This window comes from Borostomias antarcticus (assembly GCF_949987555.1).
Source record: "Borostomias antarcticus genome assembly, chromosome: 16".
In the NCBI taxonomy this organism is placed as follows: domain Eukaryota; kingdom Metazoa; phylum Chordata; class Actinopteri; order Stomiiformes; family Stomiidae; genus Borostomias; species Borostomias antarcticus.
Window position 1 is genome coordinate 15622677 of NC_140249.1, and position 22500 is coordinate 15645176.

General features: G+C 45.2%; 1 protein-coding gene across 1 annotated transcript in view; it reads right to left on the reverse strand.

Moving 5' to 3' along the window:
- b4galnt4a (beta-1,4-N-acetyl-galactosaminyl transferase 4a) overlaps positions 1 to 22500 on the reverse strand; it is a gene marked incomplete at both ends in the record, with an annotated part of 195052 nt that overhangs the window by 73790 nt on the left and 98762 nt on the right. Inside the window, 1 exon segment of the mRNA XM_084451320.1 lies at positions 4316 to 4414. Coding sequence (XP_084307446.1) covers positions 4316 to 4414 — 99 coding nt within the window.

A 22500-nucleotide genomic window follows, 5' to 3' on the forward strand; every position in this document is an offset into this window, starting at 1 on the left:
CCCCCCCCCCCCCACACACACACACACCATTCTAATCTATTCTAACACTGACACAATATCTCCCACCACACCGAAGCTATTTCCACTGCTTGCTATTTCAGCTCTGTGACTTCTCACCCATCAGGGAGCAACACGTTAAATTATGCAGAGGGTGTCGTCCGCATTTAGACCCGTGGCTTTAACATTCATTTCCTGCAGCAAACGTAGATGAGAGGGCGTCGACACGCGTCCACGGCCCGCGCTGCTAAATAGACGTTAGCAGTAGCGCCGGCAAACGCCGGGATACGTGCGCTCGCTTCGAACCGCTAGCGGAGTCGCCAGGAAGCCGTAGCTCATCTTGACACGGCGTGCGAACGTAACAGCCAGGACCTTGTCAAAAGGCTTTTGGAGCCCCCTGCGCCTCAGAGGCAGACGCTCGAGAAGGACTGACAGGCTGCACCCGGGTATTCGGAGTACTGTATTCATACTCACAGCCTCTACACATACATTATTGAATAGTTGATTTGGTATGAAGGAGGAGGGTCGTGGCGCTCGTAGCGTGGGAGATGCGCGTCTCGATCGACGCTGTGCGGCCGAGTCGGCCGCTCTGACCTCGCTATTCTCAGAGCGAGACAGAAACAGCTCTTGGTCTCCTCCCGCTACCGGACAAAACGAACGGTAACGAACGCCTCGATTCTCTATACACACAACACGGATACACACAACACAGATACACACAACACGGATACACACAACACGGATACACACAACACGGAAACACACAACAGATACACACAACACGGATACACACAACACGGATGCACACAACACGGATACACACAACATGAATACACACAACACAGATACACACAACACGGATACACACAACATGGATACACACAACACAGATACATACAACACAGATACACACAACACGGATAGCGCAGTGAGAGCTACAGTATGCATGCTGTAGACACGCACACACACACACACACACACGTATTGTAACACAGTGGCACACAGACACAGATACTGTGCGCAAACACACACGCGCACACACACACACGTACAAACGTGTGCACACACACACACACACACACACACACACACACACAACTGACTGTCTAATTAAACTCTGAGCTGAGAAGGTTACAAATCAAAAGCTTCTCTTCTTATCATACTGTCATTTCTGTGTTTAATTGCCCATTTTGTTGCAGCAAAACTGTGTGTGTGTGTGTACGTTTGTGTGTGTGTACAGTATGAGTGTGTGTCCTTTTTCTGAACCACAGACTAAATATCTCTCTTCATTGAATAATGATGGAATTGATGGAGGCAACATTTTCAGAACCGGGTCATTAATGAGAGAAATGGAGCACGTAAACGGACCTGAAATGTCAACGCCCCCTGAGATGGACAGAACCGCCGCCAGACAGAACTAAAAGGGCATCTCGTCCTGATTTAGACTCCTAAAACACCTACGGTAGCAGACCATGGCCATGATAAAGTGCCTGCGAGACAGTCAAGTTTAATTAGAGTACTGTGTGTGTGTGTGTGTGTGTGTGTGTGTGTGTGTGTGTGTGTGTGTGTGTGTGTCGTCTCATTAAATTTGAAGATAGACTTAATAACTATTTACTTTTGTAAATATATACAGATGTGTGAATAATGGTGTATATTATACTGTATCTACTACATAATTTAATAAATACAATAATTTTATTTACTACAGATGTTTTATAGATGGGTTCGTCGCCTACGTCACAGCAGAGTGCGCACGCAGCCTCTAGGCAAAAAGCAAACAAACTCGCTAGCTACAGTAGCCAGGAGCTCCGTTTCATGTAACTAATTATGCCTCAAAGCTGCTGTGCTGTGAACTGTACAAACAGAAAAGGACAAGATGATGGCCTCAGATTCTTCAGCATCCCCTCGAGATGTCTCCATTTTTAGAGGAACCGCCGAAAGCTGTGGCTTAAAGCCATAAAGAGAGCAGATTGGGGACCCGATGGTCCAACAAACACTCACACTTTTTTGTGTGGTGCGCACTTCATCTTATCTAGCTAACGTCACCTCGGAGGGTTTTTTCTCAGCAAATTACATTGATTTGACTGTTGGTTTAGCTATTTATTTGTTTACTTACCGGTAATATAAGATTTAAATATTCACATCTAGGAGCCAGTTGAAATTAGTTAGTAACGTAGCTAACGTTAGCTACCTACTAATCTATCAGCTAGCGCTAGCTAGCGCAGCTGAACGTTAGCTAGCCCTAACGTTTACTAGCTGACACCACAACCAGCTAATGTTAACTAGAATTGTGGGTGATGAAACAGTCATTGTTCTAAGTAGCCTGCCATTTCTAAAAAATACTAATAATTATTACAGTGTTTGTTTCCAGTTACTCTGAATTAGCTAATGTTAGTGTACATTCTTGTGAAGCCCCTTCTCATGACCCACCACTGACTGGTTTTCTTGTCAGGAGAACCATCGATGGACTGTGAAAGTCCAGATAGATTTTGTCCCTTCTAGATTTTCTTATGCCACCAACAGTGAGCAGTCCTATGCAAGGGAGACATCGATAACTTATATCAAGTTGTGAAATGTTTTTGCATTTGGGGAGTTGGGTTAGCTTGTAGACTATAGTCAAAATGAAATACTAATTTCTGGTTGTGGTGTATTTAGATATGTCAGAAAGCGCAGACGGGAAAACCTGGACTCACATGAGCCAAGATGCAACCCTGGAGGTTGATGGTCCTCCTGAAAATCATGAATGTAAGTTTTACTGCTCATATTAGAGGAAACTGTAATGTGTGTGTGTCTCTCTCTCCCTCTCTCATTCTCCCTCCTCTCTCTCTCTCCCGCTCTCTCTCCCCAGTCCAGATCCCAGTATATGATGATGATGATATGAGGGTATATATTTACTGTAGTAAATGAGTGTGGAGATCAAAGCCTGGTATGCTGACTTCTGATCTGCTGTGTGTGTGTGCGCGCGCGTATACTCGTCTCATCAATTACCTTGACTGTTAGGCCTACATGTCGTAGATATAGCTTACTTGTCCCCATTTGAACTCAGTCAGTTAGTCAGCATTTTGTGTGCATATGTGAATGATATAATGGAATAGGAATGATGTAAATAAATAAGTAAAACTTCTGTGTTGCAGATGAAAACACTGATACAGCAACTACACATTGTTTGGCTCTTCTGAAGCTGTGTCAGTGTCAGAGTCTGCAGTGGCTATGCTGGTTAAAACTGCAGCTTTTGGGAAAATCCCTCGCAACGCCTGAATGTCTTTGAGTGTGATAACTGTAACATTGTAAATAAAACCATCAGAGAAGGCCTATATATTGCATTAACTTTAACAATTTCACTCAGAGTTGTGTGAACTTTAAGCCTTATCTGCACAGATGATTCAGTTACAGTGAAGTGTTTCAATTACATTGCATGGTACCTATAGATTATTTAAACCATGTTACCTTTTATTAATAAAAGCATAATTATACTTGAGAGGTTTTAGACATTGTAAGAGGTTGATCTGGTAAGGATGTTGCATTTTTAATAAAGCAGAAAACGTTTATGAAGGTGATAGGCCTATTATGAATTGCATAATGAAAAGGGGCAGCATCTTTAAAAGGCGCATGACCTCTGACTTGTGTGCCTGTAAACTCTTGCGCGTATACACTTGGTTTCTCGATTAGATAGCTGTAGATCTGAGGCTTAATACATCCATGATCTGAGGCCATTCAATGCAGGGCCATTTGGACATATCGTCTATCAAGAGATGATCCGGGATGGATCAATGTTGGTGTTTGTGATCTTTAGCTAATGTTAGCTAAAAACGAGCTTGTCTGAAGTAAACACTGATGTAAATTTGTTTCTATGGCAGCATGAATCCGACAATAAAATCAAATGAACTTTATATTCACAGTACAGTATTCATAGTCCCGTATCAACAAGCTGAATGGAGCTATAACGTTATCTCAATGTGTGGAACGTTAGCTTTTTGCCTAGTGGTTGCGTGCGCATCCTCCTTTGTTTGTAAACACAGAACCCATCTATAAAGGCTTGAGGTCATTTTATAATGACTGAGGAAGGAAGCCAAGGACAGAAGGAAGGATGCTTAGGACAAAAGGAAGGAAGCCAAGAAAGGAAGGAAGGAAGCTAAGGACAGAAGGAAGGAAGCCAATGACAGAAGGAATGATGCCAAGGATGGAAGGAAGGAAGGAAGGAAGGAACCCAAGGACGGAAGGAAGGATGCCTAGGATGGAAGGAACACAGACAGGAAGTAAGGCATGCAATTCTAAATTAGAAAAGAAACTGATGTCAAATTTTATTCTACAGTCTTGCCTCAGGTTTCCATGGTAACTTCTTATGGCTCTGGCTGAGGAACTTCCTGATGTGGGCGTGGTCTCTGTCGTTGACTCCCCCGGTGATTGGCTCATCCTCCTGCAGGGGGACACCGAGATAACAGGGTCAGAACAAACCAGTCACATGGGAGGGAGGGAGGGGACGAAAGATAGGAGAGGCAGTACAGATGAGAGAAGATGGGAAAGATTTGCAAAAGATAAAAGAGAATCCACAAATGGAGAGAAAGAGAGGCAAATGCAATCATCCATCCATCCATCCATTCATCCATCCATCCATCCATCCATCCATCCATCCATCCATCCATCCATCCATACATCCATCCATACATACATATATACATATACAGTACATCCATCCATCCATCCATACATGCATATAAACATATATCCATCCATCCATCCATCCATCCATCCATCCATCCATCCATCCATCCATCCATCCATCCATCCATCCATCCACCCATTCATCCATCCATCCATCCATTCATTAATCACTCCACAGACACCCCCTTCTGCAGAAACGACATAATTAATCAGACGTATTATCAAAAACAATAATCCGCTCTAAATCAAGTTTCTAAAACATTCATAACATTATGCGATAAGTAATTACAATGGTCTCTATTAGTCTGGCTGGAGTGCTCCTCGTTAGTCTAGGAGACGCGCTGCTCTAATCTACTGAGTGGAGACCTACATACCATTAGGCAGTCAGGGGGGGGCCGGGCCGAGCCCGAGGAGCAGTTCAGACCCTCTGGAATCACCCTCTTCCCTGTTCATCTGTAATCTAGCATTTGACTCCCCACAACCGTAATCTATGACATGCACCTGCTGTCCAGCCCTCCGGCTCAGACACACTCCCCAGATGGAATATCGCACCTCTTTCTCTCCGGCCCGGTAAGAGGATTGTTAATGTGTATGCTGTGGCAGGGAGAGTGAGAGAGAGAGAGAGAGAATGAGAGAGAGAGAGAGAGAGAGAGAGAATGAGAGAGAGAACAAGAGGGAGTGAGAGAGAGAGAGAGAGAATGAGAGAGAGTGAGAGAGAGAGAGTGAGAGAGAGAGAGAGAGAGAGAGAGAATGAGAGAGAGAGAGAAAGAGAGAGAACGAGAGGAAGTGAGAGAGAGAGAGAGTGAGAGTGAGAGAGAGAGAGAACGAGAGGGAGTGAGAGAGAGAGAGAGAGAGAGAGTGAGAGTGAGAGAGAGAGAGAGAGAACGAGAGGGAGAGAGAGAGAGAGAGAGGGGAGAGGTCCAGCTGTAAGAGGATAAAACGGTCCAATCCCAGAGGAGGCCAGGCAGTGTGAAACGAGAGGGGAGCCTCATCTGTTTAGCGCGGGTGTCAGAGAGAGGTAATGTACAGCTCCGCGGAGACTCTTCAAACAGGCCTCACACCCCGTAGAACAGCTACGACGACGTCACAAACGTTCTACTGTCTGAGACAGCGCTGGAGGAATAGAGGCCAAACTTCTCATTAACTCTGTAACCTCCGGGGGAGGTGGGGACGAGGGGGAGGAGGGATAAAGGATGGTAAATGCAGTCCCTACTCAGATCTTCCACCAGAGGCACTGGGGATTCTGGGTATTGGCGAGGACCGCACAGCACGAGACGTATTACGATACCCGGGTCCCAATACGGCTGTATCACGATACATTGCGATACAATATATTGTGATAGGACTGCAATAGTCAGCAATTTACTGACAATTTAAAAATAGAATTGAAAATACAACTCCACCCCCTGCTATTATTTTTTTTATGTATCGATACAAGGGGCTGGAAAATCGTTACAGTATTGGGGTGGGGGGGGGGGGGGTCACCATGCTCAGCTGTATCGATTTTTTTGCACAGGCCTATGAGGCTACATACACACACACACACACACACACACAGTACAGTACCTTCTCTAATGGAGTGTGAAATGGCTACACAAACAAAGTGGAACTTATGATTGTGAGGGTTTTATGGAGACCCAGGAGAGTTGGAAGATCAGGTGGTTTGCAGAGGAAACTTTACAAAGACTCGCTGAAATGCTGCCTCAGCTAGTCTACATGAAGAGATCAATACCATGATTTAAACAACTGGCCTACAGTATCTTTTAATATTTTAGTTGGACTGTGCATTCACAATATACATCTTCATAAATATTATGATGAGGTATTTCCATTATGTATGCAAGACATCACAGCCATACTCTAAATAACTCATTATTTCAAGTATAATATTATATTTTATGAATTCCTTGCTATTTATTTTTCAGCAGATGAAAGGCTCAATGCTACCTGTATCACAGCCAACTATAAATTGAAGTCCCTGCTGAAAAGCCTGTCAGAGAAGCTTGTGTATTAAAGAAGCTCATCAATCAAATTCTGACCACAATGCTGATTGATTGTTCGTTTATATTAATATTTTACCTTGTTGACTTTCAATCTAAGGGCTATTCATTACCTGTGTATGTCTGTCCCTCCATCCATCCATCCATCCATCCATCCATCCATCCATCTATGATCTATCCACTCATTCATTCATTCATTCATTCATTCATTCATTCATTCATCCATCCATCCATCCATCCATCCATCCATCCATCCATCCATCTATGATCTATCCACTCATCCATCCATCCATCCATCCATCCATCCATCCATCCATCCATCCATCTATGATCTATCCACTCATTCATCCATCCATCCATCCATCCATCCATCCATCCATCCATCCATCCATCCATCCATCCATCCATCCATCCATCCATCTATGATCTATCCACTCATCCATCCATCCATCCATCCATCCATCCATCCATCCATCCATCTATGATCTATCCACTCATTCATCCATCCATCCATCCATCCATCCATCCATCCATCCATCCATCCATCCATCCATCCATCCATGCATCCATGCATCCATCCATCCATTTATCCATCCATCATGCACACTTCCATCCATCCCTCCACTCACCCATCCATCCACCAACACGTATCGATTCATCCATCATTCTTCCATCTATCCATCCACCCAGAGCTGCGTACCCCAGTGTTCAGGGACGTGGTGTTAATGTGGTTCTGAGCCCACCAAGCCGCCCACCACCCCCCCCCCAGCACGCTCCCGCCTGGCGTGACGTAACAACCTTGCTGCTACAAGGGCGGGCAAACAGCTGGAGCCAGACCTCTCAATACCAACGCGCCTAATGAGTCTCCCTCGTTAAGCTGCACAAACAAGGCCCTCCTTTGAGGGAGCACGAGGGGAGGGGGGAGCACATTACCACCGATTCTTGCCTCTTTGCACTCTTCCAAGTTACCTTTAGAGCGGACTTCAAGATTCTGCTAATAAGGTCTTGCACCCAAGCATGTGTGATCTTATAACTCCTTACATATCAAAAGGGCCTGATCTGAGATCCAGCGATAAAGCTCTCTTGTTCGTTCCGGAGTCTAGACGGAAATCCAAAGGAGAGCCAGCCTGTCCGGCGAGGCCCTGGACATCATTGAGTTCCTCTCAGCCTACAGAACCTAGCCAGCCTGGTTTTGAGCAGTTAGGACTTGAATAGTGTTGTTAGAAGTGCAGAGAATATCCACCACCGTTCATTCTCCATGGTGGCCGGTTTGATACCCGATATCTAGGGTTCTGGGGGAGGGGGAGGCGGTGACCAATATTCGAAGTGTTGTGTAGTAGTACAGTTGTACTGTACATAAAGTTTTGTTTGTACTCTGAACGTGCCGTCCATATCGAGCAAGGTCCACCCACGGATTTCTTATAGACCACACGCCTGTTTCATTCGTGCTTGTGATATTTTTGACATGTCCAACCGTTTGCAGCTAAATGAAAGGATTTGGTTGGTGTAGTCTGATAGTCATGCCACTGCTGACCTTTATGTTACATTCGCCTGCTCTACCAAACTGATTGCACTGTAAAGCAAAGCTGGACAAAAGGTTAGACAAAAACCATAAAAAAGGAGTGTATTGGGATTTTCTCCCTGGTTGCTCCTCACCTACCATTGGTCACCCTCTGATCTCTGTCGTGGAACTCCATAGCACCCTAGTCTGGGGCCTGTCTCTTTCTAATCTGGGGCCTGTCTCTTTCTAGTCTGGGGCCGGTCTCTTTCTAGTCTGGGGCCTGTCTCTTTCTAGTCTGGGGCCGGTCTCTTTCTAGTCTGGGGCCTGTCTCTTTCTAGTCTGGGGCCTGTCTCTTTCTAGTCTGGGGCCTGTCTCTTTCTAGTCTGGGGCCGGACTCTTTCTAGTCTGGGACCTATCTCTTTCTAGTCTGGGGCCTGTCTCTTTCTAGTCTGGGACCGGACTCTTTCTAGTCTAGGGCCTGTCTCTTTCTAGTCTGGGTCTCGTTTGCAGTTGTTTCGCCGGTCTAGAGGGGAAGCGCCTAGGATGATGCATCTCATAATCTTCCGGTCTGGACCGGAAGAAGAACAGTTGTTGTATCTATAATTCCGGAGGCTAAGACGCTGCAGTGGCTTCAAATGTGTGATATTATGTATCCGGCACACTTCTTCCATGACTTCTTGAAATATTTCTTCAGGTTATGTCCATGTTTTCTTCCATCGATGTAAATAAAGCCAGCGGAAGTAGGAGGCGGGCTCTACAGGCTCGAGCCGGAAGAAGGGGCGGGCTTAAGGCAGTGAAGTAAATAGACACCAGGCTCTCCTCCCCGAGGAGAGACTGGTGATGCGAGGCTAATACAGTAGCACCCAGAGGAACTAGCAAAGCTCAATGTCTACCCCTAGTGGCGCAAACAAAACCAGGCAACAAGTAGGAACTAACTAACCTGACACTCGCCAGATGGTTTGTTTCACACAAAAAAGCTTAGTTGGAAACTGTTTGGAAAAGGAAAGGCACTTTCAAAACTACTCGGCAGGTGATTGGACGAACCCTGTTGATCACGAGTAAATCAAAACCTTACCGAAGCCAGTTGGGAGAAGAGCAAAAACATATTTTCAGCAGAGAAAAACCCTTCAGTGTCATTCTTTACTTTTCTTTCAATAATATAACTGATGCTACAGCAGCATCTACGCTAACCTTACGTTGCCTAACCGACATTTTAGAATGAGTTTTAGAATGAGTTTCTTCTCACTGTTGTTAACCACGCCCAGCGTAGCTGCTAGTATTTCCTCATAGAACGTTGATTGGCCGATTGTTTTCTGATCATTCACAACCGGATTTCTAGATCACTCTTTGCCAGACTGATGTGCCAAGTCAAACAGCGTGAGCTGAGCTCGCAAGATCGGGATGGTCTAACGAGGCTCAGAACTAACTGTCCCTCTAACAGTTAACTTTGAGACAAGCACTAAAAAACACCTCAAGCTCTGAACTCTGTGGATGTGAAAAGTGGACAGCATCTTGATTAGAACAGACTACAGTACTTTTACCGAAACACCAAGCATAGTTTTCTACGTACAAAGCCAAATGTACCTAGCAATGGGAAAAATGAATTATGGCGAGCACCCCCCGGTGGTGGGCTCTGGTACACGTGTGCCGGACGCACGTAAGCCTGTCGCACGCCGCGCATTCTAATGAACAGGTGTCGATCTAGGGTCCTCCAGCGTGGCCAGGTGGGGGGCGATGAACCATTCCCCCATCGGCTGAGGGCAATGTCCAACGTTCTGCTTTTAGCGGGTCAGAGGTCATTCCTCAAACTCCTCCCCCATGATGAGCTCAGTACAGTCAGTTCCCAATCCAGACCAATCATATAATTTAATTCCCTGTCATCTGCGATGTTAAAGTTAATACCCGCCGTGGAGTAATTACATTATTATCCAGCTCTCATTTCTCATGCTAACCACCACAGAACAGTACAGTAGGCTCTCTACTCGTTCTAATGAGAAAGCAGATGGATGTGTTTCTACAAGCATGTATTAATACATAGTGTACTGTATAATACAGTACTGTACTTTTCTATATTGTTGGGGAAACCTAAGTAGCAGACACAATGTAGATATTATATTAACTTGGCATGAATGTGTTCAGAATGTTGTAAGTACAAATAGTGATTCTATCAGTAACTAACCAAACAGACCACTTCTCTATCAGTAACTGAGCAAACAGACCTCTGTTCTATCAGTAACTGACCAAACAGACCACTTCTCTGTCAGTAACTGAGCAAAAACACCACTTCTCTATCAGTAACTGACCTCTCTCTGTTCTACCAGACCATGGGAGGATTTAACTTGGATAAAGAAATCTACTTCACATACACTAAGGGTCTGGATCAAACTTCAGTTTTGAGGAAAGATCAAGTCATTCAATCAAAACTCAAGAGTGTCTCAGACAGGTATAAAGCCAGTGTGATATCCAAACAACAAGGCTAGGTCGAAGACACTATTATCAAATGAGAAACATTCCACTTGAAGATTGCTGTGGACAAAGATATGAAAATAGTTGTGCTTGAAGAGATCATCTGACTGACAAGTACTAATTGCAGTGCGACACAATTTGACTTCTAGGGTCTCTGTGTTAACAGGCAAAACAGCGCAAGCTGCGTCGAGTGGGAGTAATTATGCCTTCTATAAAGCAGGAGAGAGTGAGAGAGGAAGCCAGAAAACTAGGATGAAAGCAGAAGCCTAGTATTCATATTCATTTACATCTTTCTCACTTATAGGTGCCAGTCATTCGTCATTAGAGGAACAAACAGTTCCTCATTGTTCCTTATATAGAGCATGGACATAATCCATCCATTCCAGTATCTTATCTTTATAGGGGTTAAATTAATTTAACTTCAGGGGTTAAATTGGGCCGGGGCTCCCCGGTACTCAGCCCCGGCACTTAGGTTCCCAAACGTTTTTTAAAATGACGCTGAGTCTTCGCTTTCACTGGCCTGGGTCTTTGGCTCTGCCTGCGAGTCGGTTAGCTAGTCAGATTAGTGGTGTGTGAAGTGGTGTAACGTCATGCTCACGGCATGGGATAGGGAGCCAGACGATTATTTTATGCAAAAGTATACCTTGGAGTTGGTGATATAGCGATTAAGCAATGTTTTCTAACAACACCGAGTTTATGTAGGTACGCTCGTCATATTTTTGAAGCTTCTGTTTGCTATTTCCACGCAGGGTTAGAACTAGAACGGTGGGGAGGCTACATTTACTGAATTTACAGCCTGCAATGTCCTCAAATTTGACACACCTCTCTCATTATTTTCTGATTTTTTTCTTTCAAAAAATCACATTTCATTCAAAAACATAGAATCGCATTACAGGTTAGTTAGTTTCTCTAGCCTCGGTTCTCTGCGCCTCCCTTGAAGCCCTCTGGCGCCCCCCAGGGGAGGTGCGCCTCACACTTTGAAAACCAGGATAAGCAGATATACTGTAGGTAGCTGTCTATATAAAATAAATAGACTACTGTATATGCTTATGGAATGTAGGAAATAATAATAAGGAAAGTTATTATTTTAGCTACAGTAGTTAATTAGCTTTAGGTAATCTGACCATGGCTTCATCTATCGTAGGTTGAGTTTGATAAACTTGACAGTGTTTTTATTCTACAACTGGGAGGCACGTAGCTCAGGAGGTAGAGTGGCGGCAAGGTCCCCGGTTCGATCCCAGCTTCCGGAGTGTGCCAACGTGTCCTTGAGCAAGACACTGAGCCCCGAAAACGCTCACGTGCGGCACGGTGGCGCAGTACCTAGTACTGTCACCTCACAGCAAGAAGGTCTCTGGGCCTTTCTGTGTGGAGTTTGCATGTTCTCCCCGTGTTCGCAAGGGTTTCCCCCATAAAGAGCCCAATATGAAAAGCATACAGAAGAACAGATCGCTAACGCTGTCCGACGGACAGGAGCACTTGGTTGGTCCCCAGACGCGTCCCAGCATGCACGCTGCTACTGTCTGCTCCCGGCTGCCCTTGGGGGAAGGACGACGAGATGGGTGAAGAGCAGAGAAACAATTCATTGGTAGACACTTCTGTCACTCTGTGTGTGTGTGTGTGTGTGTGTGTGTGTGTGTGTGTGTGTGTGTGTGTGTGTGTGTGTGTGTGTGCAGGGACGTGCACAGATAGACACGAGGTGGTGCCTCTGGACAAGGCAAGTGCCCTTTTGAAAGTTACTTTTTCTTTTTTTCTTTAACAGTGTAGGCCTACTGTATGTGGCCCATGGTGACATCGATCGATTCTCGATTAAAAGCTTGTAATAATAATGCCCCAAAATGCATTGTAATTTTGCCAGCCCCCCCCCGCACACACCGTGCCCCTCCCCTCCCTCTCTTCCTTTGTCAACGGTAAATGCGAAAAGCGGACAAAAACGGAGGCTCGCTACTCCCCCACTGCCCTTTCCCCATCCAGAGTGCCCGAGTGATGACAGCTAACCAGCCAGGTAACACATAAACGAAACAAGTGTATTGTTTGCCCCCTAAGCCTCAGTTGATAAACTATAACTTGCATTTATTTGTGAAGCAAGTCTCATACAGCGCCAAACAGCTGAGCATAAATTAGGCGACTGCCCACCTACTTAACAAGCTAGACGCTAGGATGTAAATGGATTTAATGTAATGATGACCACCACACGACCAATGTCGGTCGAATTTGTTGTTGGTACATGTGAAGCTATAAGTATACTTAAGCTCGTGCGACACAATAAAAACACAACTCTGTCAGCTGTCAGCCCCCCCCGTCAACAACTCGCGCGACAATCAAAATACTAATTATCTGTCAGCACCCCCCCCCGTCACTGTGTGTGTGTGTGTGTGTGTGTGGGTCTCATCACCGTGTGCTGTGAAAATTCCACTGTATGACAAATAAACATTGTTTGTTTGCTTGACTGAGTCAGCCCAGTAGTAGCTACTGAGTGAGTCAGCACAGTGGAGAAGCACAGCATAGGATTGAGAAGCTAAGTATTAAAATTGTATTTAATTAAGAATCAAAAATACTTTACTTTCAAAGTTAGATCTTCAAGGCTTGATATTTGCTATTTATGAAGCAGTATTAAAGCGCCACCATCACTGCTGTCACTGCACGCACCCATGCGCACCATTGCCAACGCAGATACAGTAGCACAGTCCCCCCCACATAACACATCCCCGGGGTACTGCATGTATAATGTGTGAATTGTGTAACCTATCTGTGTAACCTATCTGTAATGAGCACATCTCGGAGCCGGCAGCAGCATTTCACTGTGACTGTACATACAGAATATTTTTTTATATTTTATATATTGTCGAATAAAGTCAATCAATCAATCAATCAATCTATCAATCAAATAAATGAATCTCCAGAGGGTCAGAGGCTCATTATGAACAGCACTGGTGACTGTCCTAGTCCAGTATCATGGGCTGGACAACTGGACAGTATGTGACGATAAAGGGACAATATATGTGACAATAAATTGAATATATCTGACAATAAAGTGACAATATATGTGACAGTAAAGTGACAATATATGTGACAATAGAGTACAGTACCATGTCTTCTACAGGAGCCGTAAACTGAGAACTGCTCTCCATGGAAACAGAGAGGTCCTGCCCACAGTCGCAAGCGCTTCAGAAATAACTTCCTATCAACAAGGAACCTTCCTGTTCCCTTGACAGCAGAACCAAATCCAGCAGGATTTCAAACTGGTGGTGATATTTAATTAATCTGGCAACTTGGAGTAATTGGATCGGTGTGTGTGTGTGTGTGTGTGTGTGTGTGTGTGTGTGTGTGTGTGTGTGTGTGTGTGTGTGTGTGTGTGTGTGTGTGTGTGTGTGTGCGGGTGTGTGTGGGCTCGCACTACAATCTCTTCCAAAGTCTCAAGGCAATTTATAATTCAGTTAAATGCTTTATAAATACATCAAACAAAGTACCAGAGATCAGACCCACTGTGACATGAGCAGCTCTTCTCTGTGTGCCCAACCTCCGCTATCGCACAGTCTCCTCGCTTTGAAGAGGGGGGCCTAATAAGCCCCTCTGACTGACCTGTGCTCCACAAAGGTTTTCTTTCCTATTTAAATCATTTAAGCGCTTCCTCTGTCTAGCCAATTTGGAGACGAGGAGGGAGGAGAGAGAGAGAGAGTTTCAGAGTGAGACCAGTGTGGTTTAGAGGGAGAAGAGAGAGAGAGTTTCAGAGCGAGACCGGGGTGGTTTAGAGGGAGAAGAGAGAGAGAGTTTCAGAGCGAGACCGGGGTGGTTTAGAGGGAGAAGAGAGAGAGAGTTTCAGAGTGAGACCAGCGTGGTTTAGAGGGAGAAGAGAGAGAGAGTTTCAGAGTGAGACCAGCGTGGTTTAGAGGGAGAAGAGAGAGAGAGTTTCAGAGTGAGACCAGCGTGGTTTAGAGGGAGAAGAGAGAGAGAGTTTCAGAGTGAGACCAGCGTGGTTTAGAGGGAGAAGAGAGAGAGAGTTTCAGAGTGAGACCAGCGTGGTTTAGAGGGAGAAGAGAGAGAAAGTTTCAGAGTGAGACCGGGGTGGTTTAGAGGGAGAAGAGAGAGAGAGTTTCAGAGTGAGACCAGCGTGGTTTAGAGGGAGAAGAGAGAGAGAGTTTCAGAGTGAGACCAGCGTGGTTTAGAGGGAGAAGAGAGAGAGAGTTTCAGAGTGGGGCCGGGGTGGTTTAGCTGAGGACAACGCAGCAGAGCGCTCCCTACAGCAGTGGTTCTCAAATGGTGTGTCGCGGCACACTAGTGTGCCGTGAGGCAAGTCCGGGTGTGCCGTGCAATTTTGTGACAATTTATGTCAAATAATAATAATAAATAAATAAATAATAATTATTATGGTTAATTTATTATTAGTTCATGGCCCGGGTAAATATTTTATTTGGATTGGCTGGAGTAGTTCAAAATCGAATTTGAAATGTTCCCACTGACATCAGCCTCGCCCCAGGCAGACGGAGAGCGCGTAGTATTTGCCGCGCACCTTAAGACATTAAAAGAGAGGTTTGAGCGCTACTTCCCACGTGTGGACGACATCGAGGACTATGACTGAATTCAAGACCCATTCAACCAGGAAGCATCAACAGAAAATCTCACTTTGAGAGAGAGAGAGGAATGTGCAGAGCTCCGTATGGACCGCACACTGAAACTCAAATTGAGTGAGCTCCCTCTGGATCAGTTTTGGTTGGCTTCTGCATCAGAGTACCCAACCATCTCCAGCCACGCTATTGAGCAACTTCTTCAGTTCCCCACTACCTACCTGTCTGAGCTGGCGTTCTCTACTCTGGTGTATATGAAGAACAAGAGAAGGTCGCGCCTCTCTGTTGAACAGGACTTGCGAGTGGCCTTCTCTTCAGTACCACCAAGGATTTAGAAAATCTGCGGCCAGCGACAGGCACATGTGTCTCACTAGCTTGTAAGTAGGCAAAACCTATTGATAATAGTAAATGTTACTGAATCAATTTTAAATTACATTTATAATTTCTTTAACACATTATAGGCTAATTAGGCCTACAATTTGGTAACACATTATAATAAAGATCTGTTAGCCTCATTTCAATAACTATCCATTCATAATTAAATAATCATCAACGTGTATATACATAAATGATGAATAGATAATAAGATATATTTATGAAACATTTCTAAAAGATTAATAGTCTTTTTTTCTGTGCTTTTGTGCTGTGCTTCCAGGATCCCATTCCAGTTCATCCTGCTTGCCTCACCTGCATACTCACCACACAATTTTAGACTTAATTTTTATTTTATTTTTTAACTGAATGCATACTCAGTTGAATTGTGTTAAGTAGTTCCTGTTCAAATTAGTTTTCATTCTCAGGCCTTCTCTCTGCAAAGAGTGATTACTGTACACCAGGGATAAGCCTACTGCTGTCTCAGGCTATTTTGTTAATAAATATTTTGAGTTATATAGATGTTTGTATTGTTTGGCATTAGCAAATAGGCAATAATAAAAATTAACAGTGAGTCATAAGAGTAATAGCACGTGTTATAGGGGCTATTTTGCATGGATATGAACATAGGTGTGCCTAGAGATTTTGGCTTGCCCTTTGGTGTGCCTTGGGCACAAAAGGTTTGAGAACCACTGCTCTACAGGACCAAAATGACTGCATTGTTTCTCTTTTTTAATCCCTCTCTGTCTCCAATTCTTCCCTTTAGGCATATAGATAGAATCATTGAAAAAAAATGGGTCTAGGCATTTATATCACGAGACAATGTGCACCTTACGTACCACCCCATTTCCTGGAACAAGTCTCTGGATCATTAACTCTATCCCACCTGGATTACTGTTCGGTGGTTTGGGCCTCAGCCTCAAATAGAGAACTGTCATTATTACAAGTTGCTCAGAATAGGGCTAGGCTTGTTCTGGGCTGCTCTATCAGAACTAGCACTCAGAAGATGCACTCTAGCCTAATGTGGTTTCATGTGGAAAAGAGGCTAGCCTCAAGCACACTGACATTTTTTAGCAAACACATGTCCATAGCCAAAAATACTAGAAAGGCTGGCAATGGTAATATTATGCAAGCCAATCAACAAACTAACTTCCTAAAAATAACAGTACTTTATAGAGCTAGCAAAAAACAAAAAGAGGCTTAACACGCCCCTACTGAGGCTGTTGTTTATTTTGGTTGATGGGATGCTTATTTTCATTGGAGAGAAGTTTGCTTTTTGTTATCATGTTTGTATAGGATAATAATTCATTTATCTCTGGGTTTTCTATTCTCTGTTTTTATATGTTTAACTGTATCTATAATTGAACGATTGTTTGTAAATTTTAATTATAACTTGTTATATTTATTTACTGTATTAATGCATTTTTTGTTGTACAGTAATGTTGATTGTGTGTGGACCCCAGGAAGACTAGCAAACTGCTGTGGCATAAGTTAATGGGGATCGTTCAAATAAACAAATAAACACCGGATAAGCGGATGACGATGGATTGATGGATAAACAAATAACAAATAAACGTGTGTTCATTTTTTGATATTGAACCTATTAACATTCTGGTACCGCTAAAGTTTGGGCACCTTAGGAGGTACAGTACCAAAGTCTGGACTGGCCCCTGGCTGTACATTAGAAGGGGTTTGCATAGCTATCAAAGGGCCGGGAGACCAGCAGATCTAGGATCAGTCCTTGCCTAGCCCTTGCTAAACCCAGGCAGGAAGACACCTGAACACCGACCGTTCTAGCACTGGGCGAAAAGGGTCTGTATCTGAGGATATCCAAATGGGATCTTTGTCATGTCCAGAGCAGAACTCAGGAATGGGAACACACCGGTATACAGCGTGCTATGACTATATTGATGATATTCAGAATATACAGAGTCCTAACACACTGTACACCAATACGTTCCCATTCCGGAATTCTGATATTCTCCAGATGACAAATATCTAGTTTGGATATTCCAGGACACAGACCCTTTTCGCCCGGCGTAGCGTTATGACGTTTGTGTTGTGGGGTTTGGCTCTGTGTGAAGCGTGGACACGTCCGCGCCGAAGACTTGTTTGGGGTGACTGTCTGTCTGTTCGGGGTGACTGCCTATCTGTTCGGGGTGACTGTCTGTGTGTTCGGGGTGACTGCCTGTCTGTTTGGGGTGACTGTCTGTCTGTTCGGGGTGACTGTCTGTCTGTTCGGGGTGACTGCCTGTCTGTTCGGGGTGACTGCCTGTCTGTTCAGGGTGACTGTCTGTCTGTTCGGGGTGACTGTCTGTCTGTTCGGGGTGACTGCCTGTCTGTTCGGGGTGACTGTCTGTGTGTTCGGGGTGACTGTCTGTCTGTTCGGGGTGACTGTCTGTGTGTTCGGGGTGACTGTCTGTCTGTTCGGGGTGACTGCCTGTCTGTTCGGGGTGACTGCCTGTCTGTTCGGGGTGACTGTCTGTCTGTTCGGGGTGCCTGTCTGTTCGGGGTGACTGCCTGTCTGTTCGGGGTGACTGCCTGTCTGTTCGGGGTGACTGTCTGTCTGTTCGGGGTGACTGCCTGTCTGTTCGGGGTGCCTGTCTGTCTGTTCGGGATGACTGTCTGTCTGTTCGGGGTGACTGTCTGTCTGTTCGGGGTGCCTGTCTGTCTGTTCGGGGTGACTGTCTGTCTGTTCGGGATGACTGTCTTTTCGGGGTGACTACCTGTCTGTTCGGGGTGACTGCCTGTCTGTTCGGGTGACTGTCTGTCTGTTCGGGGTGACTGTCTGTCTGTTCGGGGTGACTGCCTGTCTGTTCGGGGTGACTGTCTGTCTGTTCGGGGTGACTTTCGTGTGTTCGGGGTGACTGTCTGTCTGTTCGGGGTGACTGCCTGTCTGTTCGGGGTGACTGCCTGTCTGTTCGGGGTGACTGCCTGTCTGTTCGGGGTGACTGCCTGTCTGTTCGGGGTGACTGCCTGTCTGTTCGGGGTGACTGCCTGTCTGTTCGGGGTGACTGTCTGTCTGTTCGGGATGACTGTCTGTCTGTTCGGGATGACTGTCTGTCTGTTCGGGGTGACTGTCTGTCTGTTCGGGGTGACTGTCTGTCTGTTCGGGGTGACTGCCTGTCTGTTCGGGATGACTGTCTGTCTGTTCGGGATGACTGTCTGTCAGTCTCCGGCTGAAACCGGACGAGTCGCGGCTGAAGCCTCGCCGCCGTGACACACTAAACTATGTCGAGGCGGGGGCCGTTATTTCTCTCCAGGTAAATAATTCAGGGAGACCTTTGAGCTTAACAACGGAATATGAGAATGAGGGAGAGAGAGAGTGAAGGAGAGAGAGACAGAGCATACTGTATGAGAGAGAGGTGGGGGGGAGAAAGAGAGAGAGAGTGAGAGAGAGAGTGAGAGAGAGAGAGAGAGAGGGAGAGAGGGAGAGAGAGAGGGAGAGAGAGAGAGAGAGAGAGAGAGGGAGAGAGAGAGAGGGAGGGAGAGAGAGAGGGAGAGAGAGGGAGAGAGAGAGACAGAGAGAGAGAGAGAGAGAGAGAGAGTGAGAGAGAGAGAGAGAGAGACAGAGAGACAGGGAGAGAGAGACAGAGAGACAGGGAGAGAGAGATAGAGAGAGAGCTAGCCCTGCTGGCGGCCTGATGAGGTGATGGCAGACAAACGGAGGAGAGAAGAACAATAATGTAGGCGAGCTTCTGTCAACGGCACCTCGGATAGAGAACGACTCCAAGTCATCTCCCAGACTGGAATACAAACCGTCTGGAGATACATCAAACAGAGAGACAATCAGACGGGTGTGATGAGTGATTAGATGTGTATGTACACAGCAGCTTCACACCATCAACTCTAATGTGATTATGACCATGTGTGTGTGGGGAGGTGGGGTTGGGTTTAGTACGTGAGTGTGATTGGGTTGTTGAGTGTGTGTTTGAGAGATCAAGAGAGAGAGAGACAGGGAGTAGAGAGGGTTGAGAAGGCACCGTTGATAAAGGCGATGTTAAATGGGCTTGGTGATACAGCTCATGTTATGGTTGGCGTTGGCCGATACAGAGTGTTTGAGGGCGATAGCTGAGAGAGAGGAGGTACTGGAGGGTCAGGAGATCTGTCAATCAATCAAAGCTTTCAATCCAAGCTTTATTTGTATAGCACATTTCATACCCAGAGGCAACACAATGCGCTTTACAGAGAACAACGGAGGTGGGTATACGACCCACCCCTACATATTCCAGAGGAAAGCAAAAAACTAGTATTACCCGGGGGCCAGATAAGTGAGCTTCTGTCTGCTCTCTCTGGAGCCCTCGATCAGACTGGACTGTCCCTGCTGCCACGGCAACATCAATAGGAACTGGTCACGGCCTCATCCGCTGTCCATATTCAGTCCTGCCAAATCACCGACCGGAACCTATCACAGCCTATCAAAACAGATCACAGCCTGTCAAAATCTATCACAGCCTATCAAAACAGATCACAGCCTGTCAAAACCTATCACAGCCTATCAAAACAGATCACAGCCTGTCAAAACCTATCACAGCCTATCAAAACAGATCACAGCCTGACAAAACCTATCACAGCCTATCAAAACAGATCACAGCCTGTCAAAACAGATCACAGCCTGTCAAAACCTATCACAGCCTATCAAAACCTATCACAGCCTGTCAAAACACAGATCACAGCCTATATCACAGCCTGTCAAACCCTATCACAGCCTATCGAAATCTATCACAGCCTATAAAAACCTATCACAGCCTCTCAAATCCTATCACAGCCTATCAAAACCTATCACAGCATATCAAACTATCAAAACCTATCACAGCCTATCAAAACCTATCACAGCCTATAAAAACCTATCGTTTTTGCCACTTTTAAGCATTTTAGCTTGTTATAGCGTTACCCTGTGGCCAATCAGCTTCGTATTTCTTTAGGTATGCCCTTCTACTGATGTACAAAGTTTCAGAAAAATCGAACGAGCTCTTAGCGACGCCATTTTATTTGTGTGTGTGGACACTCTCCGTTTCACTTAAGGTTCCAAACCCATGTTAACTATGGGATGTCATCTCTGTTCCTCCAGGGACTATGATGTACCATTTGTAATTCCATAGCAACACGATTTAGCGCAGAAGGACTATAATGAAACTCAGAAGTGAGGAAAGCATAAATAACAATTTTTTTTCATATTTTAATGTAGAAAATGTGAGTAAATGGCAAGTTTTTTTGTCTTTGGCCATGGTACAGTATAAGGGAATAATACCCTCCTGGGTGCTATATGTAAGGGATTATACGCTCCGAGGTTTGCTGTTATCCAAAAATAATGCGCTTCGCAGAGGCAAACTGTGATAATTAGCCCCCGTGCTGTGCATTATTTTCCGATAACAGCACACCTCGTCATGTATTATCCCGTACGAACGTACCTCTATCTGTCTCATGCTGTTTATTTCAGCAGAGGGCGGCTGGCAGCAATCACAGCCGCACGATGTGGTTAGATATCATGTTTGCCTAAAGGTGTAATGGTAACACATTCTAGTCTTGAACCCGAGGTAGAGAGAGAGCCAGAGAGAGTGGGAAAGAGAGAGAGGAGATAGGGGAAAGGCCAGGGAGAGAAAGGCAGAGCAGAGGAGAGAGATGCAGAGGGAGGGAGGGAGAAAGAGAGAGAGAGACAGAGAGAGAGAAAGTGTCAAAGCAGTCTCTTGGCATCAGTGTCAGGGCTGAGTACAATATGTCCTGTCTGATTAGTCCTGATTGGCTGTGATGAGGAAGGCCTGTGATGGAGGTGTCATACAGTAGCTGTCAATCACTCACTGCCCCTCCCCCTCCGCTGCTGCTCAGCTCAAAGCTCATCTCTGGTATGACAGATACCCCCCTAGACCCCGCTAGACTCACAGAGATCAACACAGACAGACAGAATGACACACACACACACACGCACACACACACACGCACACACACACACGCACACACACAGAGGCAATAAATCACTCAGACAGACAGGCACGCTGACGGATAGACAGATAGACACACACATCACTCTTGCATCCTCAAAGATGCGATTGCTCTGGAGATGGTCCTCACACACCAGTCGCTGACAGAGAGTAAAACAGAATAAAAATAGCTGTAAACCCACGTCATATCTGGCATTTCACACTCTTATGAATGTTATTAGATATTCTCTCCTCCAACTCTGGTCTATCCAGGAAGAGAGAGAGAGAGAGAGAGAGAGAGAGAGAGAGAGAGAGAGAGAGATCAGAAGAGACCCTAAGTAGAGAACAATTCGAAATGAAAGACTGCATCTGGTTATTAGGGTGAATTCATTTAAATCCCAGAGTAAACGATGAATGGATGAGTAAATGCTGAAAGAATGAAATATGGTCAGAGAAGAAGATGAGCTGCATGAAATACACAACCTACTACAGAGCCTCCAGCTCACACCGGCTTCACTCAAAGAGACCGTGAACTTGGTTTGAAATAGTAAAAATGCATAAATAGCATCACATCAAAGTCTAGTGTCTCATTAAGCATGCACAATAACCTGAATAAAAATAAACATTCAAAACAATTAGAGAACCTAGTTCAAAAGCAGCTCGTTTTGCTGTATAGACCATTTCTCAAGACTGGCCTAGTTGAGTTTCAACGCATCATTGTACGCATCACAATGTGCGCTCACAAGGATATGTAGGGCCTCATGACATCATCGAGCCCGGTTTTAAAAATCAGGAAAATAATAAAAATGTTGAAAAGCAGTTGACCGGTCCAACTCCATGACTCAGCACTACATAGTTCACAGACTTAACACACATTTTCAGCAATTACTTTCAACCCTGTAAACACATCTCGGAATTTAACCTCCAACCAAACTACACACACTTATAAGTGTAGATGAACACACACACATGGACACAGACACACACGCAAACACTGAACACAAATAGACGCACACACACAC